Source organism: Geotrypetes seraphini, chromosome 2 (assembly GCF_902459505.1).
Source record: "Geotrypetes seraphini chromosome 2, aGeoSer1.1, whole genome shotgun sequence".
Classification (NCBI taxonomy): domain Eukaryota; kingdom Metazoa; phylum Chordata; class Amphibia; order Gymnophiona; family Dermophiidae; genus Geotrypetes; species Geotrypetes seraphini.
The window spans coordinates 62,166,155-62,192,575 of record NC_047085.1 but is presented as its reverse complement, the minus strand read 5'-3'; the positions used below and the strand labels follow the sequence as shown (position 1 = coordinate 62,192,575).

At 43.7% G+C, this 26,421-nt stretch overlaps 1 protein-coding gene across 2 annotated transcripts in view; it reads left to right on the top strand.

Annotated features, from left to right (window-relative positions):
- RIMS2 (regulating synaptic membrane exocytosis 2) overlaps positions 1-26,421 on the top strand; it is a 1,127,809-nt gene that overhangs the window by 614,063 nt on the left and 487,325 nt on the right. For both annotated transcript variants that reach the window (XM_033933083.1, XM_033933078.1), the window contains one exon: positions 7,303-7,415. In XM_033933083.1, coding sequence (XP_033788974.1) covers positions 7,303-7,415 — 113 coding nt within the window. The remainder of the gene's footprint in view (positions 1-7,302; positions 7,416-26,421) is intronic.

Here is a 26,421-nt window from a genome sequence, read left to right as displayed (position 1 = left end):
ACGTCACACTGATATGGAACTCAAACATTGGAGAAGATTTCATACTATAGACATCCAACCAATTTCTTCATTTAATCCCTCTGGATCTAAGGTATTGAGCTGAAATATCCAGCATTGTTCCTTCACATTTAAGCAGTACTCAGTATTACCTCTCTCCCACCCAAATTTGATAGCATCTATTATTCACCATTTAATATCTCGTAAGCTATGGCCTATATTCTTCCAATGATTAAAAGTTGGAGTTATGTCCGTGTCAGTATGTATTCTAAATTTATGTTTAGTGTGACACATTTTTATAGATTAGATTGTATGTCCCATATATAATTTATCACATGAGCATTGGATTACATAGATTACAAAAGTGGTCTCACATGATGTTACAGAACAAGCCCATATTACTTCTTTCATCTTAGGATGAACCCAACTATTGCCTGTCACTGATAAAGGATACAACTGACAATGTCCACATGTGCCATGGTAACCAACACTCTGCTTACTCAAAGGAAACTGAATCATAGAGTTGATCATTTCCTCTATGTTCGTTGTTCTTTGATAAGCAAACATTGACCGCTCATCAAAAATACCTAGTAGTTAAAGTATATGCCAGTGACGCAAAATTATCTGATTAATTTTGGTGGATAGTAGGGTGCATTTCTATACATAAATTAAATGAGTATTCATCTTCTTCCCTACATCTTGTAGGAGAAGCTTCTGATGAGCATATTTAGCTCGTAAATAGGTAGATATACCCCCCCTTTTACAAAGTTGCGGTAGTGGTTTCTACCGTGGCCCAGAGCGCTAAATGCTCCAAAGCTGCTCCGACACTCATAGAATTCCAATGAATGTTGGAGCATTTAGCATTCTGGACCATGATAGAAACCTCTACTTTGGCTTAGTAAAAGAGGGCCTTAATTAGGCCCTGTGGATACCCTATGTACAAATCTCAGCCATAATCCTTTTCATTTCTTTTATATTCATTAAGGACTGGATTCTCTAACCAGTGCCTTTGTCAATCATGCGATGGCGCTGGTTACAGAATTGCACCTCTGACAAAGGTAGGTTCTGGACATGTAGGCCAGGGTTTTCCAGGCCTACATTTCAGGTGCCTTCCTTTGATGTGAATCATGCCTTCATAGGCGCTTTAGGCCACCTAATGCCACTTCCAGCATTATCCACACCTACTTTGGTGTTAGGCAGCCCAAAGTGCCTATGGAGGTCTGATTCTGGTGCCAATTTTTTAGGTGTCAGTAGGTGCTTTGAAACTCAGTTAAAAATGTTTAAATGGCATTTTTTATACTGATCTTGGTTACCTAAATACCTAAAATACCAGCATTGTTTAGAGAATCCAGGCCCAAGGAAAGAACATATTCTTTTAATACACAGAAATTGACTAATCAGCAAACTGGCTCACAAATGATAAGGATGAAAACTGTGGAAACTTGAGAAAGTATTCCTGTCAGTACTTTTATGATGCAGTAACATTTATGATATATTATCCTCTGTAAAAATATGTACATCCAGAAAATCAATACTTTGAAGATTCATAGTGGCAGTGAACTTAATACATGGATCTAAAGTGTTTAGCCATTGGATAAATAATACTGGTCAACAACAAAAAAGTTTTTCTTTGCTACTGAGAACTTAAGAAGTGTTCTTAATTAATTTAATGACACTGATTTCATGAAATTCAGCTAGCACGTCAGGTTTCTGAGATACACGTTACTGATTTTTCAGACAATTTGCCATATCGGAACAATATTGCGAGTATGAACTGTGTCCCTCCAAACTTGTGTTAAGGAGTTTACTCTGAAAACAAACACAAAGACAATAAGGAGACATGTTACATCATATATTTACACCTCTCTTAACATATTCAGAAATATTGCAGACACTTGCTTTTACGCTTGTCTCTCTTTGCAAGAACCAACAATAGTCTTCCATCATACTGGGATTGAACTTTCTTTTTTTTTTTTTTTTCTTTTTTTTTTTTTTTCTTTTTTTTCTTTTTCTTCTTAGCTATTTCTGGGCAAGAATCCAAAGCTTTACCCGGTACTGTGCTTGGGTTCCAACTGCCAATATCTCTGATAAGACTTACTCCAGCTCATCTACACCCTCCCAGCCATTGAAGCCCTCCCCTGCCCATCCTCCACCAAACGGCCATACACAGACACAGACCGTGCAAGTCTGCCCAGTAACTGGCCTAGTTCAATATTTAATATTATTTTCTGATTCTAAATCTTCTGTGTTCATCCCACACTACTTTGAACTCAGTCACAGTTTTACTCTCCACCACCTCTCTCGAGAGCGCATTCCAGGCATCCACTACCTTCTCCGTAAAGTAGAATTTCCTAACATTGCCCCTGAATCTACCACCCCTCAACCTCAAATTATGTCCTCTGGTTTTACCATTTTCCTTTCTCTGGAAAAGATTTTGTTCTACGTTAATACCCTTCAAGTATTTGAACGTCTGAATCATATCTCCCCTGTCTCTCCTTTCCTCTAGGGTATACATATTCAGGGCTTCCAGTCTCTCCTCATACATCTTCTGGCACAAGCCTCCTATCATTTTCGTCGCCCTCCTCTGAACCGCCTCAAGTCTTCTTACGTCTTTCGCCAGATACGGTCTCCAAAACTGAACACAATACTCCAAGTGGGGCCTCACCAATGACCTGTACAGGGGCATCAACACCTTCTTCCTTCTACTGACTAAGCCTCTCTTTATACAGCCCAGCATCCTTCTGGCAGCAGCCACTGCCTTGTCACACTGTTTTTTCGCCTTTAGATCTTCGGACACTATCACCCCAAGGTCCCTCTCCCCGTCCGTGCATATCAGCTTCTCTCCTCCCAGCATATACGGTTCCTTCCTATTATTAATCCCCAAATGCATTACTCTGCATTTCTTTGCATTGAATTTTAGTTGCCAGGCATTAGACCATTCCTCTAACTTTTGCAGATCCTTTTTCATATTTTCCACTCCCTCTTCGGTGTCTACTCTGTTACAAATCTTGGTATCATCTGCAAAAAGGCACACTTTTCCTTCTAACCCTTCAGCAATGTCACTCACATACATATTGAACAGGATTGGCCCCAGCACCGAACCCTGAGGGACTCCACTAGTCACCTTTCCTTCCTTCGAGCGACTTCCATTAACCACCACCCTCTGGCGTCTGTCCGACAGCCAGTTTCTGACCCAGTTCACCACTTTGGGTCTTAACTTCTGCCCTTCAAGTTTGTTCAACAGCCTCCTATGAGGAACTGTATCAAAGGCTTTGCTGAAATCCAAGTAAATTACATCTAGCATATGTCCTCGATCCAGCTCTCTGGTCACCCAATCAAAAAATTCAATCAGGTTCGTTTGGCACGATTTACCTTTTGTAAAGCCAATATCTGCTTTCCCCGATATCTGCTTTCTATCACCTTGATATCTGGATGAAATTTTTCCCTATGCTTATCGCTGACATCAACAAGATTGGGTGGGAAGAAGTTGAGGTGAGAATGTAAGAAGTGCATTTTAAGTGACAATCTGGCACCCATTAGCTGATATACTGTCAGCATGTTCTCCACAAGCTCAGCATAATTCTCTGATCTGTGATTGCCAAGAAAATTCTGAACAACCAGCATGAATGCTTCCCATGCTAATGATTCAGCTATGTTCAGCTTCTGTTTGAACTCATCATCAAGGATCAGTTCATGGATTTCGGGTCCAACAAAAACACCTTTGATTTTGGCTTCACTTTTCTCGAAACAAAACGTACTTCTTAGGTGCTGAAACGCATCACCATTTCTGTCCATCGCCTTGACAAAATTTTTCAGCAAACCCAATTTTATGTGACGTGCTGGTAGATAGATTTTCTCACGATGTACTAATGGCAGGTGCTTCACATTGTATCTGTCAGGTACGGATTCATCTCGGTTTGGTCATTGTTTCTGCCTGTAGTGGTTGACATCATCACGACTGTCCCAAAGAAACAAGAAGCACATGTATTTGGTTTACCCCATTTGCAAACCCAGAAGGAGTGACACAACTGTGAGATCACTACAGAGGTTCCACTAGTGAGCTGCATAGCATGTAAGTTTTAAAAGTGTCTCCATCGACTCGTACGTTTCCTTCAACCCTAACTGCATGAGCAACAGGAAAAAATGGCTTCTGGTTTCCTTTGTGTAAAAGTACCACTTTAAGGCTTGTTTTGCTTGAATCAATGAATAGTCTCCATCCATCAGAAACATGTTCATATCCCAGTTCACGCATGAGACCATTAATATCAGTACAGAAACAAATGTTTCCTTTATTTGGTAAAAGGTAGCCAGGATGGTGTGACAATCACGAAAAAAGATATTCTGCCTTAAAAGATTCCATTGCTTCAGCCTTGAACCCATCAACTATACTTTCTCCTTTGACAGTGACAAGTCTCTAACCAGATCATTAAGATCTTGAGGTAGCAGTTGAGATTGTTTTTCATCCACCTCCACAGCAGCAGAGGCACATTCTTCATCTGAACTTTTGGCACATTGTGCTACAAATGTGGAAGGAGGAATTGGAACTGGATTCTCCGAGTCATGAGGAACGGGCTTAATTGCTGACAGGCAATCATGATACACAATTTTTGATTTATTCCTCTTTGTGAATCCAGCAATTTTTGTCATGCAAAAATAACAGTCTGAGTGATGATTTGTTGGTTCATGCCACACCATGAGTACAGTGAAAGGCATCTTCTGTTTCCCATTCAGCCATGGTGTTAATCCAGAATAGCAGACAGTGCAGCACACATGAGGTGCCCACGCTTTATCTTGGTCCCAACTTCACAATCAAAATAATGCTTTTTGAATTATTGTACTCTTTCCTAAACTAAATAATTGATGGAGGTAATCAACCAAAAAAGCCAACACTGTTTCAGTACTATAACATGGACAAAAACTAGATTGAGATTCATGGAGACTAAGAAACAGTCCCCGTTGAATTCAATCTCAGGTTGTGAACTTTAGTGCTAAAATAATAAGCTATTTCCATCACTTAACATGCTTGAATTAATCTGCTTTGTCTCTGTTTCTTCTAAATTTGCCATATATAAAGTAGCAAGTGGTGGGACTAAAGATGCCCCCCTAGCTATTCCATGAACATGGTATGAACAAAAAGAGTTATAAGTTAATGCTGTGGACTGATGAAGAGTTTGGCTGCAAGACTGAGTATAGAAATGAATAGCTCATGGTAGCTATCTGAGGATCCATGATATAAAACAATCAATATTGACTAACTTAGTGTAATTTAGTAAATTCTAGCATATATGTGCATAAATGTATACACAGAGGCCCGGATTCTGAATAGGATGCCCAGTCTCAGAAGCTGCCTAAGCAGCTTTTGAGAATTGCATGGGGGTCCTATATAGAATCACGCTTGTCCTCATGGATAAACGCCTAACCCCGCCTAACCACCTGTACTGCCTGCTAAGTTGTCCAACAGGAGGGATGCCCACTCTCTCCTGCGAGAAACCCCCGAAGCTCCCCCACCCCCGAATGTCTGCGACAGGAGGAGTGTCAAATTCCTCCTGCCGCTACCACCCCAATGCATCCCCTGGCAGGAGGGATGCCCAGTACTTAGGTTATAGAATTGCCTCCATTGATCACTTACACCAACTTATAAGTGTTTGCACTTATGACACGGTGACTGTTACCCGCAGCTAGCTGCGGGTAACCCGCCGAAACAGGGAAGGAAATAAATGGTCTCCACGGGTACAAGGCCATTCACCGCCCCATGGAGTGGTGAATGGCCTTGTCCCTGCAGTTAAGTGAGGGAACACGCGCAAAATCATCCCTTGCAATCGTGCAGGTCGCCAGCCCCACCCTCCTTCCTCCTGATCGCCACAGTCCGGGCATTTCCCTCCCTTCCATTCCCTCACCTTTGCTAGTGATTTTCATTGTCTCCGAGTGGCACAAGCCTTTAAACAAGTCACGCGCGGGTGCCTGAAACTTCTCCTCTGACACAATCGGAAACAGGAAGTTGTGTCAGAGGAGATGTTTCGGGTAGCCGCACGTGACTTGGACTGCTCGGAGACAATGAAAATTGCCAGGGAAGGAAGGGATAGAGGAAGATTCCCAGACCATGGCACTGAAGGGAAGTGGCACCAAAGGGAAGTAGAGAGAGAGGGGGAGTGGTGAGAGGTACAGATGGTGAAGGGGTACAGATGCTGAAGGGAAATGGGGAGGAGAGAGTGGGGAGAAGACGCTGAAGGAAAGTGGGTAGGAGAGAGGGGAAAAGACATTGAAGGAAAGTGGGGAGGGGAGATAGTGGAACAGATGCTGAAGGGAGGTGGGGTGGAGAGAGGGGAGCACATACTGAATGGAAGAAGGGGATAAAGGAAAAAGGGCACATGCTGGATTGGGGAGACAGATACCAGATCTGAGGGGAGGAAAGGAGGAGAGAGATGCTAAAAACCACCAGGGGGAGGGAAGGAAAGATGGAAGGGAAGAAGACATAAATGCCAGACTAGGGGGGAAGTGGAGGGAAGAATATGGGTGCCAGACCAATGGGGGGGGGGGTAGAGGGAAAGATGGAAGGGAGAGGCACAGTAACAGAGCAGATGCCATATGGAAGAGGCAGAAAGAAGGCAGACAGTGGATGGAAGGAATAGATTGACGAGAAGATGAGGAAAGCAGAAACCAGACAACAAAGGTAGAAAAAAAAAATCTATTTCTTTTCTTTTTTTGTGCTTTAGGATAAAATAGTATATTAGTTGTGTTGATAAACATTTATAAACAAAGCCCTGCCAGCTGAAGATCTCTTCCTCTAGTTCGGCAGCCAGAACTTTGATTTATAAAATGACAATTGTACAGAATATTGTTTCTTTTTATACTTTAATAAAATAAGTTCAGTATAAAACTATTCGAGGCTTATGCGGATGGGATCAGATAGTTTGCAGGGATGGGGCAGAGACAGGGACTAAGCTTGTGCAGACGGGGGCCGAGCTCATGGGAACGGGGCGGAGACAGGGACAAATTTTTTTTTTCCCATGTCATTCTCTAGTTTGCACTAAATGCTGAAGATAGATACATTACTTGTAGTATTCTAAAAGCTACATACATAAATGTGAACCCCCACCCTTGTCACACCCAGACTCTGTCTCTGTTTATGCTTATATGTACTGTACAGAATAGCACTTAAATGGTGCTTTGGTGTTTATGCACCTATGTGCACACATAGGCTTGTAAGTAATAATATTCTAAACATTTATATGTATTCTTTTAGTATGTACACATGTGTATATACTCTGCAACATGCCTGTATTCATAAATATATGCTTGTTACAGGTTCTAGCTCATTTGAATCTCAGAAAATGGACCGTCCGTCTATATCTGTGACTTCTCCTATGAGTCCTGGCATGTTGCGGGATGTACCCCAGTTTTTATCTGGACAACTTTCAGTACGTACAGATTTGTTCAATATTCTTTGTGCTTCTATGACATAGGGTATTGTTTTTTTCTGATGAAAAGAGAAACTTGAAAATCTTATTCCAGACCTACTCTATGAAGAATTATACTCTTACAGAACCAGTAATTTTCAACCCAGTTCTTGGGACCTACCCAACTAGCTGGAGTTGCAGAATATCAATAATGAAAATGCATGAGATAAATTGTATCCAGATTTACCTCATGCATTTTTATTGTGGTTATCCTGAAAACCCAAATCGTTAGTTGTGTCCCAAAGAATGGATTGAGACCCAGTAAATTAAACAAAATACCTCTTTCTCTTCTGAGACTTTGGTGGATACACGCACATGCGCACAAACAATATATCTCATCTCTCAGATCATAGTGGGCAACATGCACACACATACACACACACTTACCCCCTCTTTTACTAAGGTGTGCTAACCGATTAGTGCACACTAATTGAATTAGCATGCGCTAAACGCTAACACGTCCATAGACTAACATGTACACGTTAACGTTTAGCGCATACTAATTTGATTAGCATGCACTAATCGGTTAGCGCACCTTAGTAAAAGAGGGCCTTAGTCTTAATTGAAAGAAATAAACATAAAACTTCTGTTGGTGAGTCCACATCCTGCCCGAGCTGTTTGTCTCAACTTTCCTCACTGCCCAAAAAAATCTGTTTAAGAACACAACAGTAATAGTAGGAAATTGTAGGTTGCCCTTTAGCTTTAGAATTTCTTTCTAAGAGAGATAATCATTGATTATATTCATTGTCTCTTGTACTTCAAGGAATTGACTAGACTCTACAGATTTTCCTCAGCTATAAGCTGCAACTTCTGTATCTAATCATTTCCTGTTTGCCCTGAAAAAGATTTTTAGGGGACCTTTTATGATAAAGAACCTTCCCCTTGTACTCTTAAGGTCCTGATTCTACAAAGCGAGTCTAAAGTTAGGCGCAGTTTGGATGGCCAATATAGGCATCCTATGTAGAATCGTGCTCAGCAATGCTCAGCACTGTTTAGACATCCAAATTTTGAGACATCCTTTAGAGAATCAAGTTTTAGGCAAGAGTTAGATGTCCAAACAATGTCCTTAATGTTATAATATTTTATTATTATGATGTTATTAGATTGGCGATTTTATGGTGTTTTTCATTATTGTGATACTGGGAGTTGGATCTGTTTAATTCTTTTATTTATTTATCTTCCATCAGAAAGAGTGACTAGGATCTGAATCAGCAACATTAGGGTAGAAGGTTGTAGGTTTAACCAGTGTGCTACACAATGAGCTAGCAAGTTGCATAGCAATTGTAAAACTAGGTCTTATAGGCATTGTAAAGGAGGTCTACATTTGAGCGTAGTATGGGCTTCAGATAGACATGAGTTCTATGGACGACACATAGACACAGTTTGGACATCCTTAATGCGATCTGCTATATAATAATAGCTTTATTTATATCCCATCATACCTTTTCAATTCAAGATGGTGTACAACAAGGGGTGCTGTAAGGACAGCGAGATACCATCAATTAGAATTGGGGAGGGATAGAAAGACAGTTATGTGATGAGGTGGCATAGAGTAGGAAGAAGAGGTGTGTAAGATGAGGTAGGTGTCACGCAGATTTGGAGGACCAGGTAAATAGATGGATTTTTAGTGATTTTCTGAAAGAGTGTTATGTTAGAGAGTTCAGGATTAGGTCACTTAAGGTGTTGTTCCAGACCCCTACTTGAAAGGAGAGTGGTCTGTTGAGGAATCTTTTGAATTTGCATCCTTAAATAGTTTTCAGAGTTTTTATTTTTGCTTTATTAATCCCAAAATACATTTAAAAGGCACCGCATAAACAGGGCACATCAAAACAGATATATTGCATGCAAAACCTTCTATTTTCATGGACAAACAACGATGTTATTTGATAATTAGAGGAAAACATCCATTAACTGAAGCAGAGCATATGAAAAATACAGCTTTAGGTTTCTTGCTAAAAAGCTACCCTTTTTTCTGACTAAACAGTGTTCCAATCAGCTCATTACCGCAAGCAAGAAAAGCACATGAAAAAATACATAGATTGCATATATAACTTCATTTGCAAAAGCTTAAAAACTGGAAAAAAAACCCAGATACAGACCTTAGCATGGCTTCTACTTCATTGCAAATGGAGGTGTGCAGCTGCACAGTGATGATCTCATTGTGAGATCATCAAGGTGCACCTGCAAAGTAGACTGCCACAATTAAAATATGTGCTGTGATAAGAACCCATGACCTCTGGAAGATGAACACAGGGCTTTTATTCATTGAGCCACAGCCACTTCCTTTCAGTTGTGGGGGTTCCTACCATGAGAGCTTAGTGATCCTAGCCAAGTGAAGATGAAAATACCCGAGAAGATCATAGTTTAGCAGATCCCAAAAGCTATCAATCAGATGTGAAGAAGAAAGACAGTGGAAGCTGCTGGCTAGCCCGGGACTTTCTCTCCAATGTCAGAATTGACATCAGGAGGAAGTCTCATGGGTTGGCCACTGCACGCGGCCATGGCCAGTCCCTGCTACGGAATTTCTGCTGGGGGAGGGCTGGAGCTTGTTGGCTCCGGGTCAGCTTCGGGGGGGAAAGAGGGTTGTGCAGGGAACGGGCAGACAGAGGCAGGGATGCATCCCGATGGCGGTGGCTTCAGGGGAGGTAGGCAGGCAGGGATTACCGGCAAGAGGCAGGGAAAGATCCCTGGCGCCGGCCCGTGTACTCACTGGGATATGCATACCGCAGGTTAAGAAACACTACTTTAATGCATAATTTATTGTAAGAATGTTAAAATTAGTATAGTAACAATTAAGACATTGGTTATTGCATAGGGAACATAGGAGGGAGAATGTTTTTTGAGCCAATGAGGTGGTTTCCCTTTCTTTTGCTTGCAAAGATAAGATCTGGCAGCAAATGGGGATATGAGGCTTTTTCCTCCATTGAAAAAGTTAGTACATGCTCTGAAGTGGAATTAATGAAAAAGGTGATTCTTTTCATTGGTATGAACATTTAGGAGTCTTTTTACTAAGGCGCGCTAACTGATTTAGCGCGCACTAATCTGTAGTGCATGCTAAATCGATTAGCGTGCACTAAATCAGTTAGCGCGTGCTAAATCGGTTAGTGCGCTTTAGTAAAAGGACCCCTTAATGATCAATAAATGATAAGAATATTTATTTTGGGATATCATCTATTTTGCAGGTCTTAAGAAAAATGGAAAGTTACAATAATACAGAATACTGCAATTAGACATTTATGGTCTGAAAAAATATGCTCATGTAACTCATTGTTTATTTCTAAAATTTCTAGACCGCCTATAACTAAGAGGTTAACAAAATAAAACATTCAGAATAGTTCAAGACAGCATAAATGGAAAACACTTTCAATTACAGAACAATCACATACTAACTTAACCCCCTAAAGGTAACGTCAAAAACTGGAGGAAATTGTATGTAGTCAATCTTCACTGAATTATAGCGCAATGATCACAGTTCAAGTTACATTAATCATCTCTACAAGATTTTAGAAAAAAGTCTCTCCGTACAGTTCGGTCTTTAACATTTTCCTGAACTTTAACTGGTCAGAACAGGTCCTCAGGATGCATTGGCTGCCAGTAGAGGCATGGGTTATCTTTCAGCTGGGCTGCATCTATTACAAAGTAGCAGCAGGCCAAGCTCCATCTTATTTGATAGAATAGTCTTGTTATTCCACACAGCACTGCTCGTGCAGTGCCAAAGCTTTCTTCATTTTTCCACCTGTAAAGGGTTATAGATTTAAAATATATCATGATAGAACTCTCTTTTTCCAGGTAGCATTTTGGGATAAAGACTTCAAACGATTATTATCTATGTCTACTTCTTACTTACAGTTTAGGAGAGAACTGAAACCTTTTTTATTTCTGAAGTTTCATAATCGTTAAGCTGCTTTTTCTCTTCATGATTATGTTAATCTTTTGTAAACCGCATAGAATTCAGTGGTATTTGCGGTCTAGAAATAGAATTTTATGTTATGTTATGAGAGTATTGAAGATACTTTGATTTTCTTCTCTCAATAGTCTGAATATTTTTTTGCTTAAATAGTTGAGTTCCCCAAGGGTCTGTGCTGGGACCGCTGCTTTTTAACATCTTTATTAATGATCTAGAGATGGGAATAACCAGTAAGATAATTCAATTTGCTCATGACACAAAGTTGTTCAAAGTTGGTAAATTGCAAGAAGATTGTGAAAAATTGCAATAGGACTTTGTGAGACTGGAAGATTGGGCGTCAAAATGGCAAGTGCAAAGTGATGCATGTGGGAAAGAGGAACCCAAACTATAGCTATGTGATGCTGGGTTCTCTGTTAGTAGTCACTGCCCAGGAAAAGGATCTAGGTGTTATTGTTAAGGATACGTTGAAACACTCGGCTCAATGTGCAGCGACTACTAAGAAAGCAAATAGAATATTAGGAATTATAAGGAAATGAATGGAAAACAAAGATGAAAATGTTATAATGCCCTTGTATCGCTCTATGGTACAACTGCACCTCGAATACTGTGTGCAGTTCTGGTCACCATATCTCAAAAAAGATGTGGAGGGGCAAAATAAAAAAAAACGTCTAAGTCCCCTTTTGGCCTAAGTCCCTAAACGTTCAACCCAGAAGCAGGGAAAGTGTCCATAACCAAAACATACGTCCATGTTTTGATTATGGCCTTCCTCTGCCTAAACGCCCAATCTCCACTACGTCTAAAAGTACCCCCACAGCACGTCTACACTTTTTAACCATAATGAAAAAAAACCACAAAACGTCCAACAGAAGGGCTTTTAGGCGAAGGAGGAGCCAGTCCTTCGCCTAAAAGCTGGATTCTGTAACCGGTGTCTGTCAAAAACAACACCGGTTACAGAATCCTCCCCCCCCTCCCCAACAATGATCCAGGCAGGAGGGTGCCCAAGCCCTCCTGCCATGTCAAACCGCGACCCCCCCTCCCGACAATATCGGGGCAAGAGGGAATCCAAGCCCTCTTGCCCCGTTGAAGCCGCGACCCCCCCCCCCCCCGATAACATCGGGGCAAGAGGGAGCCCAAGCCCTCTTGCCCCAGGCACCCACGGCACCCCCGACTCGTTCGGACCAGGAGGGAGCCCAAGCCCTCCTGGCCCAGGCGACCCCCCTACCCCCACCCCCACTACAGTACGGGCAGGAGGGATCCCAGGCCCTCCTGCCCTCGACGCACCCCCATCCCCCCAACGTCCGCCCCCCCCAAGAACCCCCGATCGGCCCCCCCCAGCCGACCCATGACCCCTTCGGCCGACCCCCTGACCCCCCCCCCCCCTCCCTTCCCCGTACCTATTTTAGGTTGGCCGGACAGATGGGTGCTAAACCCGTCCGTCCGGCATGCAGCTCAACGAAGAATGGGGCTTGATTGGCCCAGGGGCACCAAAGCCCCGCCTCCTGGTGGGGCCTAAGGCGCCTGGGCCAATCAGAATAGTGCCTAAGGCCCAATCATGTGCCTAAGGTCCCACCAGGAGGCGGGACTTTGGTGCCCCTGGGCCAATCCAGCCCCATTCTTCGTTGAGCTGCATGCCGGACGGACGGGTTTGGCACCCGTCTGTCCGGCCAACCTAAAATAGGTACAGGGTGGGGTGGGGGGGTCGTGGGGTTGGCCGGGGGGGTCACGGGTCGGCTGGGGGGGCAGACATTGGGGGGATGGGGGTGCATCGAGGGCAGGAGGGCCTGCGATCCCTCCTGCCCTAACTGTAGTGGGGGTGGGGGTAGGGGGGTCGCCTGGGCCAGGAGGGCTTGGGCTCGGGGGTGTCGCGGGTGCCTGGGGCAAGAGGGCTTGGGCTCCCTCTTGCCCCGATGTTATCGGGGGGGGGGGGGTTTGCAGCTGCCGCAGGGCAAGAGGGCTTGGGCTCCCTCTTGCCCCGATGTTGTGTGTGGGGGGGAGTGATGCATCGCGGCAGCAGAGATGCCTCATCTCCCCTACCGCGATGCCATCACTCCTCTACCCGAACTGTCGTGGGTCGCTGCAGTTCGGGTAGAAGAGTGATGGCATCGCGGTAGGGCAGATGAGGCATCTCTCCTGCCGCGAGGGTTAGGTTGCCGGGCTGCTGAACTGATGGCGCCAGCGGCCATCAGCTCAGCGGCCCGTTTTTCAGCACTTAGACCTGGTTTTATTTCGTCTAAGTGAAAAAGGTCTAAGTGCCGACTAAACTCTATTGGTTATACCTGTTGTACGCCTAGGAGTAGGTCGTCCTACCTCCCGCCCACTGTCCGCCCTTTCCCCTCCTCTAAACACACCTCTTTTCTCTCTGTACGTTTAGTGGCAGGGGAAAGGCCTAAGTTTGTTTTAGATACGTCTAAAAACCAGCTTTGGTTATGGGTACTTGGACGATCAGGCTTTTTGATCGTCCAAGTAGCCACTTAGGACACTTTTTAGACATTTTTTTTTTTTTTATTATGAACCCCATAGCGAATTAGAAAAGGTACATAGAAGGGCCACATAATTGATAAAAGGGATGGGATGCCTTCCCTATGAGGAAAGGCTAAATTGGCTAGGACACTTTAGAGAAGAGACGGCGCAGGGGTGATATGATAGAGGTGTATAAAATAATGAGTAGAGTGAAAGGGTAGCTGTGAATCACTTGTTCACCATTTCCAAAAATACTAGGACTAGGAGACATGCGATGAAGCTACTGAGTAGTAGATTTAAAACAAACTGGAGAAAATATTTCTTCACACAACGTGTAATTAAACTCTGGAATTTGTTGCCGGAGAATGTGGTGAAATCAGCTAAGCAGGGTTTTAAAAAGGTTTGGATAATTTCCTTAAAGAGAAATCCATAGGCCATTATTGAGATGGCATGGGGAAATCCACTGCTTAATTCTAGGATAAGCAACATTACTTGGGATCTAGCTAGGTACTTGGGATCTAGTTGGCTACTATTGGAAAAGGATACTGGGCTTGATGAATCTTTGATCTGTTCCAGTAAGGCAATTCTTATGTTTTTATGGTATGTTCCTATGGAAGAGCAAATGACTATAAGTATAAGAAAGGGAGACAAAATTTTTTTCAGGTATATTAGTGAAAGGAGGAAGACAAAAATGGAATTATGAGACTGAAAGAAGGTACAAACCACTATGTGCAGTGTGATGAGAAAAAAGCAAATTTGTTAAACAAATATTTCTGTTCGGTGTTCACAGAAGAAAAACATGGAGAAGGACCGCAATTGGTCAGAAAAGTTACACCTGAGAATGGAATGGATAATGTACCATTCACAGAAGAAAGTGTTTTTGACCAACTTGAAAAATTGAAGGTGGACAAAGCTATGGGACCTGGCGGGATCCATCCCAGGATATTGAGGGAGCTCCGAGAGGTTCTGGGGGGTCCTCTTAAAAATTTATTCAATAAATCTTTAGAGATGGGAGAGGTTCTATGAGACTGGATAAGAGCAGATGTGGTCCCTCTTCATAAAAGTGGTTGCAGAGATGAAGCAGGAAATTACAGGCCGGTAAACCTCACTTCAGTTATTGCAAAAATAATGGAAAAGTTGCTGAAGGAAAGGATAGTGAAATTCCTAGAATCTAATGGATTACAAGATCTGAGGCAACATGGGTTTACTAAAGGTAAATCGTGCAAAGTCTTTGACACGGTTCCTCATAGGAGGCTCCTAAACTCCAAAGGCTAAAGTTAGGGCTCCAAGTGGTGAACTGGATTAGAAACTGGTTGATGGACAGACACCAGAGGGTAGTGGTAAATGCAATTTGCTCAGAGGAGAGTCAGGTGAGTAGTGGAGTGCCTCAGGGATCGGTGCTGGGACCGATTCTGTTCAATATGTTTGTAAGCGACATTGCTGAAAGGTTAGAAGGTAAGGTTAGCCTTTTTGCAGATGATACCAAGATTTGTAACAGAATGGACACCCTGGAGGGAGTAGAAAACATGAAAAAGGATCTGCAAAAGTTAGAAGATTGGTTTAGCGCCTGGCAACTAAAATTCAAAGTGAAGAAGTGAAGAGCGATGCATTTGGAGAGTAGAAATCCATGGGAACCGTATGTGCTGGGAGGTGAGAGGCTGATAACCACAGATGGAGAGAGGGACCTTGGGGTGATTGTGTCTGAGGATCCAAAGGCATCTAAACAGTGTGATAAGGTGGTGGCAGTAGCTGGAAGGATGCTAGGCTGTATAGAAAGAGGAATAACCAGTAGAAGAAGGGAAGTGTTGATGCTCCTGTATAGGTCATTGGTGAGGCCGTACTTGGAGTATTGTGTTCAGTTTTGGAGGCCCTATCTGGCAAAGGATATAAAAAGATTTGAAGTGGTCCAGAGGAAGGTGATGAAAATGGTAAGAGGTTTGAACCAAAATAAATATGAGAAGAGAAGCTCATAAGAACATAAGATCTGCCATCTCCGGATCAGACCTTTGGTGCATCAAGTCCGGTGATCCGCACACATGGAAGCCCAGCTAGGTGTGCACCTGGCGTAATTTTATTCACCTATATCCCTCTATGCTTCTCGTAAGGAGATGTGCATCTAGTTTGATTTTAAATCCTTGAACAGTGGACTCTGCAATAACCTCCTCTGGGAGAGCATTCCAGGTGTCCACCACCCGCTGCGTGAAGCAGAACTTCCTGATATTCGTCCTGGACTTGTTCCCCCTTAGCTTCAGTCCATGTCCTCTTGTCTGTGTCACATTAGACATTGTAAATAATTTTTTTTCCTGCTCTATTTTGTCGATTCCCTTAAGTATTTTGAAAGTCTCGATCATATCCCCTCACAGTCAAGGGAGAACAATCCCAGTCTCTTAAGTCGTTCCTCATATTCCAAGTTCTCCATAGCTTTAACTAGCTTTGTTGCTCGTCTCTGCACACTCTCCAGCAGTTTTATATCCTTCTTTAGGTTGGGAGACCAATGTTGGACACAGTATTCCAAGTGTGGTCTCACCATCGCTCTATAAAGCAGCATTATAACTTTCTCCAATCTACTTGTGATTCCTTTCTTTATCATGCCTAACATTCTATTTGCTTTCTTTGCTGCTACCGTGCATTGTGCCAATGGCTTCAGGGTCCTATTTATCAGTACACCCAGGTCCTTTTCTTGTTCGCTCTTACCCAGAGTTGCACCTGACATTCTATACTCGTGTTCCTTGTTCTTTCTGCCTAAATGCATTACTTTGCATTTTTTCACATTAAACTTCATCTGCCATTTCTCCGCCCATTTCTCTGACACAAGTCACTCAGGAGTTCTTTGCTATCCTTCTGCGATCTGATTGCCCGGCATAGCTTTGTGTCGTCTGCAAACTTGATGATCTCACTGGATGTTCCTTTTTCTAGGTCATTGATGAAAATATTAAATAAGATGGGCCCAAGTACCGAGCCCTGGGGTACACTGCTAGTCACTTTCTCCCAGTCCAAGAATTTCCCATTTATGCTCACTCTCTGCTTCCTGTTCTCCAGCCAATTGCCTATCCATCTTAGTATATCTCCCTCTATTCCATGGCTTTGTAGTTTCCTGAGAAGTCATTCATGTGGAACCTTGTTGAACGCTTTCTGGAAGTCCAAGTATATTATGTCCACCGGTTCTCCACTATCAATTTGTTTGTTCACGGTCTCAAAAAATTGAAGTAAATTTGTCAAACATGATTTCCCTTTCCTGAAGCTATGTTGACAGGCTCTCATCAGGTCATGTGTATCCAAGTGACGGACTATGCTATCTTTAATCAGTGCTTCAACCATCTTTCCAGGGACAGATGTAAGACTCACAGGTCTGTAGTTGCCCAGTTCTCCTCTCGATTCTTTTTTTAAAATTAGCGTGACATTCGCTATTTTCCAGTTGTCCGGTATCTGTCCAATTCTAATTGACAGGTTGGCAAGTTTTTGCAATAGTTCTCCAATTTCAACCTTCAGTTCTTTTAAGACTATCGGGTGAATTCCAACCGGTCGAGGGGATTTGTCACTTTTGAGTTTGTTGATCTGGTATTATATCTGGTCCAAGTCCACTTCTACTGTGGGGAGGTTGTCCTCTATCACTCCTTTGAACACTTTCACTGCTTCTGGTATTGTTGCAGAAAGAAGGAGTTTAGTCTGTCTGCAATCCATTTGTCTTCCTTGATGTACCCTTTTCTTCCCTGGTCGTCCAGCGGTCCCACTGCCTCCTTTGCGGGTTTTTTCCCTTTTAAGTACCTAAAGAAGGGCTTGAAATTTTTGGCCTCTTGCGCTATTTTCTCCTCACGGTCCTTTTTGGCTTCCCTCACCGCCTTGTGACATTTCTTCTGATCATCTTTGTATTTGTTCCAAGCTCCAGTCGTTTTCGTGTGTTTCCTTTTTTTCTCTTATGGCTTCATTCACCTCTCTAGTAAGCCATGCTGGTTTGCCTTTGCCCTTAGTATTCCTTTCTTTAGAAATCCGTGGTATGTAGAGATTTTGTGCTTCCGTGATAGTATTTTTCAGTAGGGACCATGCCTGATCTACCATTCTAACTTTGTCCATCCTTTTCTTGAGCCGTTGTTTCACCATGGCTCACATGCTATCGTACCTTCCCTTTTTAAAGTTTAAGGTCATGGTTAAGGTTTTGGTATGTTTCCCTTTCCCGATGTCAAGTTTAAAGTTGATCATATTGTGATCGCTCGTCCTCAGCGGGACTGTGACTTCTATTTCTTTTGTCGGTCCTGTAATGCCATTTAGGACCAAGTCCAAGGAGGTGTTTCCTCTCGTTTACTCTCCCACCATTTATTCCAGGAAGCAGTCCCCTAGCACCTCCAGGAACTTGGCCTCCTTGCCGCAGTTCGAGATTCCCAGATTCCAGTCTATCCCCAGGAAATTGAAGTCTCCCATGATTATTACATTACCTGCCTTACATTCTTGTTTAATTTCCTCTATCATTTCTGAGTCTGCCTCCTCCGTCTGCCCTGGGGGTCAATAGTAAAGGCCAATTTTTATGTCTGCACCATTGTGTCTAGGAATCTTGATCCAAAGGGACTCCAGCTTCTCTTTCCTATCCACCGTAGCTTCTCTAACAGATTCCACTCCCTCCTGAACATACAGGGCAATACCTCCTCCTTTCTGCCCTACTCCGTCTCTTCTGTACAGTTTGTATCCCTGTAGTACTGTGTCCCATTCGTTTTCATCATTCCACCATGTTTCTGTTATGCCAATGATTTCCAGTTTATCGTGTCTTGCTATTGTCTCTAATTCTCCCATTTTGTTTCTCAGACTTCTAGCATTCGTATACATACATTTGAATTCCCTTTGTGTTACCTTCTTGGACTTTCTAAGCTTAGCAGTCTCTACTGTTTCTTTCACAGTATCCTTTTCTGTTCCTGCATTGTCTCCCTTATTTGCTTTGTGGTCGTCCCCTCTTGTGTCTGAGTAGTTGTCCGTAGTTTCTTCTTCAGGGGATCCTGTCTCCCAGGCCATCGACTGGTGGTCAACTGTTGGCTTTCCCCTGTCCTTTAGTTTAAAGCCTTCTCAATGGCCCTCTTTATGTTGCCTGCCAATACTCTTGCTCCTTTCTTGTTGAGGTGTAGTCCATCCTTTCTGTAGTACTTGCTTTTTCCCCAGAATGCCGTCCATTTGCGCATGAAGTCAAAGCCTTCTTCTTCGCATCATCGTCTCATCCAGGCGTTGATCGCTTGCAATTCTCCTTGTCTCCTTCCATCTGCTCTTGGTACCGGGAGGATCTCAGAGAAAGCCACTTTCACCTCCCTGATCTTCAGTTTTCTTCCGAGTGAGCGGAGCTGGCCCTTCATCTCTTCCCTGTCATACTTCCGTCCGCTCACATCGTTGGTTCCCACGTGGATAAGCACAGCAGTGTCCTCTCCCCCTGCGCTGTCTATGATCCCGGAGATCCTGTTGGCCACATCCTTCACTCTTGCTCCAGGCAGGCAGGTGATGATTCTATCCGCTCTCCCTCCTGCGGTGTGGCTGTGCACATGTCGTATAATGGAGTCTCCTACGATGATCCCCCATCTTCTTTATTCGGGGGTTCCGTGGGGGTCATAAATCCACATCCATGGTGTAGGGACAATCTTCTTCCTCCTGCGATACGCTTGAAGTTGTTTTCGGCTCTTTGTGTGGGGGACGTCTTCATGCGTTCTCTCTCTTTCTCCTAGTGTGCGGTCGTCCCCTGTCTCAGCTTCAGTCTCTTCCGAATTTGTAGGGGTGTCTACTCTCCTCTCATCCAGGCCATCTTCCTGGGTTGCTCAGGTATAGTTCTCCAGCCCTGGAATCATCACATGTTGCTGGTGAGCTTCCTCGATGAATTTTTCCAGCTCCTTGACCTCTTCGTTTACACTGAACTCCACTAGAAACTTCTCCTATTTGCGGATTCTATCTTCAAAGGTGAGGAGTTCTTTCAGTTCCATCACTGTCTCCTTTAGTAGCCAGACTTGCCGTTTCAAGCTATCCAGCTCCATGCACTGGCTACAAATGTATGCCCGAATCCCCGAAAGGAGGTAGTCATACATATTGCAACCGGTACAGAAGACTGGAAAGCTCATCTTCTGACTTCCTTGGGCTTCCATTTCTTGCTTCCCTTCTGAGTTGTCTGAGTGATTTGTTGAGAACCTTTCGTCTATGTTGACTGGATGTTTTCTGACTTCCTGTCTGCTGTCTTCCTGTTTGTTGTGAGCCTGCTGATGTTTCTGTGTTGGGACCTGTGAGTACCTGTGGTACCTGTGAGTGCTTCTTTTGTGCCTGCTGCTTCCTGACCTTGCTGTCCTTTTCTGTGTTGGTACCTGTGAGTACCTGTGAGTGCTTCTTTTGTGCCTGCTGCTTCCTGACCTTTGCTTCTTTTGTGCCTGCTGCTTCTTGACCTTGCTGTTCTTTTCTATGTTGGTACCTGTGAGTACCTGTGAGTGCTTCTTATGTGCCTGCTGCTTCCTGACCTTTGCTTTTGTGCGTTGCCCTTACCTTACCTTTGCTTGTGTATGTGTGTGTGTGTGCTTTATTTGTGCCTGCTTTTGTGCGCTGCCCTACCTTACCTTTAATTATGTGTGTGTGCTTCTTTTGTGCTTGCTGCTTCGTAGCCTTGCTGTCTTTTTCTTTAGTGTGCTGTCCCTACCTTACCTTTACTTATGTGTGTGTGTGCTTCTTTTGTGCCTGTCGCGTCCTTACTTGCTGTCTTTCGGTGTCTTCCGGTGTGTTGATTCGGCCCTTCTTGCGTGCTGTTGGCTCCTCCCCTTATAAGGGGGAGTTCGGCTGATGACCCTGTTGATGCAGTGGGGGTGGGAGGAGCTTACTCTCGCCGCTGCCCCTAGCTATCTGCTTGTCTCTGCCTCCCTCCTCTACTCGTTGGTTCGCTATTTAGCTTGCCTTTTCTCCTCCTTTTCCTCCTCTCCTTTCAGCTGCCTCTACTCTCCTCTCCTGATGCTGATCGCCCTGTGCGCCGCAATTGCCAAGCCCGGAAGGAGGTGCATAGGGCAGGGCAGGGCAGGAGCGCAGTCCTGCCCATACACCGCTGGACTCCCAGGGATAACAGAAAAGGTATGCGGAGGGAGGGGGCAAAAAAATTATTTGTATTGGCTGGAACAGGAGTGGGAGAGATCTCTCCTCTCTTGGCCTATCAAAGGCCTGCATCAATTTGGGGAGGGGGTTGGATGATATCCCAAATATAGGACAAGACCCCCATTTTTGGACCATTTTTTTGGCCCTAAAATCTCGTCATATATTCAAGTATATACGGTATACTCTGGAGGAGAGGAGGGACAGGGGAGATATGATACAGATGTTTAAATACTTGAAAAGCATTAATATAGAATCAAATCTTTTCCAGAGAAGAAAAATAGTAAAACTAGAGGGCATAATTTGAGGTTACAGGGAGGAAGACTTAGGAGCAATGTTAGGAAATTCTTCTTCACGGAGAGAGTGGTAGATGCCTGGAAAGCCCTCCCGAGGGAAGTGGTAGAGAGGAAAACGGTGATGGAATTCAAAAGAGCGTGGGATAAAAATAGAGGATCTCTAATTAGAAAATGAAGGATGTAAATTAAAGAACTAAGGTCAGTATTGGACAGACCTGCATGGTCTGTGTTTCATATATGGTGATTTGGTGTAGTATGGGCAGGGTTGGGCATCAATGTAAACTCCACTAATATGGAACATGAGGATGTTACTGGCCAGACTTTATGGTAGATATCCTGCAAACAATGGAATAGTTTAATAGGCTGGAGTGAGCTTGGACAGCGACTTTAGCAATTGGAACCTTTACAGTCTAAGGCCCAGAAATATCAAAGAAGAGACAAGTTAATCTAATCATGATTTTTCAAAGCGAATGGACCGTTCAGGTCTTTATCTGCTGTCATTTACTGTATTACTATGTAAACAATTGCTGAACTGGGGAAAACTGTTCTTTGGTCTAAATAACTATGTGGACAGGCTACATTCCCCTCAGCTCTTATTTCTATCTCAGAGGAGATCAAAGAAAAGAAATCTAACACAAAGGACTCCTTTTACAAAGGCGCGCTAACGGGGTTAATGCGCGTGACTTTTCATCATGCGCTAACCCCCGTGCTGGCCAAAAACTACCGCCTGCTCATGAGGAGGCGTAGCAGCTAGCGCGTCCAGCAGTTTAGTGCGTGTTAAACCGCTAGTGCGCCTTTGTAAAAGGAGCCCTAAGTGTGGTTTTAATATTCAAGGTCTTGGTAAAATTTCTGTCATCCTTTAATAAATAGGTCAGAATCAGAAAGGCTCCCTGAATTACAAGTCACTGGCCATTTTATTGGGATAATGACATCATCAATTACTTCATTATTAAACATACACAGTAGGTACATCTTCCAAATACAATGCATTTACAAATTGCATTCAGCAATATTCTATTGGTTCTGTTCAAGTCACATGGTTTCCGGTTAATTATACTTCATTAATACTTTTCCTAAGCAACAAGTAATGACTTAACTCATTACATGCTATTGGCTTCACCCTGTCAGCAATAGAATGAAGTTAACAACATGTTCATCGAGTACATGTTGACCTTGTTGACATGCTGTATTCTATTGCAAGCATCTATTTTACAAAATTTTTACCCTTTGCTAGACAATATACTTCTGTAGGCTACAATCACATAGTTACAGTCACATGATTTCCCCTAACTCTACAGGTGACAAATATGTTAGTTCTTATTAGGTGGACAATATTTTAAGTCAGTGCAACCTTCAGCCTATGCTTTTGGTTATTTATAAAAGTTATGTTATGACTTTTCAGCATCTTGTTCCAGACATTAAATCAAAATATTTTCTCTCTCTGTTTCAGTGATAATAAAAATAATATGTACTCTGTGTGCTGTCTATACTATACCATGTTACAAATCTCTGAAGCATTTCTATCATTCAGCTCCATCTTTTCATATATATATGTATACTAATGCCTTTTAAGATCTCAGGTAAGGGGTGTCTAATACATATTGGTTATGGGGCTCCCTTATATCCTGCATTATACAATTATCACAATCACTATGATCTTACAAACTAAGAGGCATATAATCGAAATGAAAATAAGTCTAAAAACTCACCTAAATCGGCACTTGGACAATCAAAAAGACATGTCTTCCAAATACCAATACTCGAACAGGGTTTTAGATGTATCTAAAACCAGCTTATGCTTTTTGACTGTCTCTGTGTGCCCAGAATGAAAAGGGGCATTTTTGGAGGAGTGTGGAGGGAGGGAGGTGGGCGGTATGTGAGCCGACCTAGACATAGTTGTCCGGCAACCATAATCGAAAAGTTTAACAGGTTGCCTGCACGGAACTTATACGTTTTGACTTAGGCCAAGTCAAAACAGGTATAAGTTTTGGATTGGGCTGCTGAGCTGATCGCAGCTGTCACAATCAGTTCAGCAGCCCAGGGAACCCGTTCCCACCACTCCCTGCAATGACCACGGCAGGAAGGATGCTCAATCCTTCTACCCAAACCTGCCGCAATCCTCCACAAACTTCCCCGACAGGAGGGATGCCCAATCCCTCCTGCCACAATGCCCTGCAACCTTCCCTGGCAGGAGGGATGTCCAATCCCTCCTGCTGGATACCCCTGAACCCCCCGCAAGCATTGCCCACAGAAGGGATGCCCAGTCCCTCCGCCCCTGCCAATGTAGGCCATCTGACCCCAGCCCCTAGCCCAGTCAGAAACCCCCCAGGTTCGGGCAGGAGGGATTGGGCATCCCTCCTACCAGGCAAGGTTGTAGGGGATCGTGGCAGGAGGGATTTAGCACTGGCCATGGCAGTAACAGCTCTGATGCTTATAAAATTCCTTTGACCATCTGAGCTGTTACCGCTTCAGCCGGCATAAAAAATGCTAGCGTGGCTTTTTAAAGGAGGCGGTAAGTTAGGCATGCCGATCTAGGTGCCTAACTTTTGGTATATTTTATAGAATCATGGCTTAAATGCTATTCTAAAAAGGGAACTCTGGTCAACATGTCCTTTATAGAATAGTGCATGGCACCAATCTCTGCCCCCAAATTTGGGCACTAGCATTTGCATCACCTGAAACCTGGTATAAATATTGGTGCCCAACTCGTGGCATTTGGATGCATAAATGGTGCTATTCTATAACAAATTATAAGTTTCGCAAGATATAGAAATATTATTTTCTAAATTTTTACTATGAACCTTATATGTGATAGTTTTTTTATTTTATAATTTTTGGGGTATATGACCTTTAATTTTATTCAGTTTCCCGATTAATTAATTAGGCCTTCTTTTATTAAACCACTTTGATGCTCATAGAAATTCTATAAGTGTAAGAGCAGCATTTGAGCATTTAATGCCCCAGGCTGCGATAGAAACCTCTATCGCAGCTTAGTAAAAGGGAGGGGGATAGTTTCATAATATGTAAACCTGCCTCATACCTTGTTTGGGGATTTGATGGGCTATAAATACCCATAACCATCGTCATCAGCATTGTGCCCAAATTTTCAGAATGTCCCTCCCATGGCCACACCCATTTGGGTTGCATGTTATGGGGTTTAGGCACCCAGGGTTATGGAACAGCATAGCATGCTGGCAGGCACAAATCTAAATTCATTCATTTATAGCACCCAAAAATGTCATTCATTTATAGCACCCAGTTATCTATATAATAAAACCGTAGGCGGCGCATGCGCATTCTTATCGGCGTGCTTCCATGATCCGTATGTCCGTGGCCGCCAAGAGTGCAGCATGCCCCGCGCTTACTACGGCCCCACGTGCAGCTGAGTTCGGCACGGCGGTTTCCCCAGATAGGGGAAGTCGAACAACTCACTCCCGACGTGCAGCTGAGTTCGGCACGGCGGTTTCCCCAAATAGGGGAAGTCGAAAAACTCACTCCCGGCTCTCCTCGGCACGGCAGTTTCCCCAGATAGGGGAAGCCGAACAGCTCACTCCCGCCTCATGGTCCTGCCGCCGCTCCTGTTCACAGCGGCCTGTAGGACCAACGACTCCCCCCCCATCCTCCCGCAACAGCCGCTACCGCTCCTGTTCAAAGCGGCCTGCTGAGGTTCGCGGCCGGCTGTAGCGAACCTCTCAGGCCGCTCTCCACATGGTAGCACGTTCCCTCTGACGCGATTGCGTCAGAGGGAACATGCTACCGAGTTGGAGAGCGGCCTGCGAGGTTCGTTACAGCCGGCCGCGAACCTCAGCAGGCCGCTTTGAACAGGAGCGGTTGCGGGAAGGGGGGGAGTTTTAACAGGATTAGAATTTTAACAGGAGGAGTCGCCGAAAAAAACCTTCAGCAGCAGCAGGCCAGCACGCGGGAAGGGAAGGGGGAGGGGCTGAACGGAGCAGGGCAGCTCACGGTAAGAGAAGGGAATGGGGGGTGGGGGAAAATACTTCTACTACTCAGCAGGGACCTGGAGGGGAAGGGAAATACCGCTGCTGCTTATGCAAAGGAAAGTGGTGGTGGGGGAAGAGAAGGGAATGGGGGGTGGGTGGGGGGGAAATGCTGCTACTACTTCACAGGGATCTGGAGGGGAAGGGAAATACCGCTGCTGCTTCTGCAAAGGAAAGTGGGGTGGGCGGGGGGGGGGAGACACAGAAAGAAATACAGACAGACAAAGGAGGCTAGGGAGAGAGACAGACAGAAAGAAAGACAGACAGGGGACCAAAGAGAGACAGAAAGAAAGACAGACAGACAGACAAAGGGTGCCAGGGAGAGAGAGAGAAAAATTGCAGGAGGGAGAGAGACAGAAAGAAAGGAAGAAAGAGACAGGAGCAGGGAGAGAGACATAAATAAAGAAAGACAGCCAGCCATATATTCTAGCACCCGTTAATGTAACAGGCTTAAATACTAGTTGACTATATAATTGGCTTATTAACTAAGTTACATGCACTTCTCAGGATCTCTTGCCCAACTTTTGGCAATCTTTATAGAATCTGAGGGATAGCTCCTATTTGTTAATTTGAGTCACAGCAGTGCCTATGTTGTTTTGCTAAGGCTCAGTCTCATGAGAGCAGTGAGAGAACTCGGGTACCCACACGGCTCAAGCATGCAAAACGTTGGTCAAGCTAGAATCCAGGTGGCCTAGCCCATTTTGATGTCAGTGATTACGAACTAAACCATTTCATAAATTTTCATTGAGGAGATCCAAAATGGTATGAGCCCTGCAGTAGGCTGCAGTATGAACTCTGAAGGACTGATGCCAAACCCTTTTTTCTGTGTGTGCGTGTGTATGTGCTTATATGTTATGTTATAATTGAACAGTGCTATAGAGAAAGAATAAATGGAAATGATACACTTCAGATTTATGTGTAGTAGTTGTAAAAATATTATAAGAAACATTTTTCTTCTTGACAATATTCTTCTAGAATATCACCTTATTTCTAGTTTTGAATGAATTTTTATTGACTGCTCTTTTTAATTGTCTTTCATTGTTGCATGGCCTATAAGAGTTGTTGGACCCTTCCAATGTTTAAAGTGTTGTTACTCTTTCATTAAAAAAACAAAATTAGTATCATTTGTTATACAATATGAAGGCTATAATAAAGGAAGTACAATATTATTGTATTGCTATAAGTCAAATGTGCCCTTCAGAGCAAAAGCAGACCATATTCAC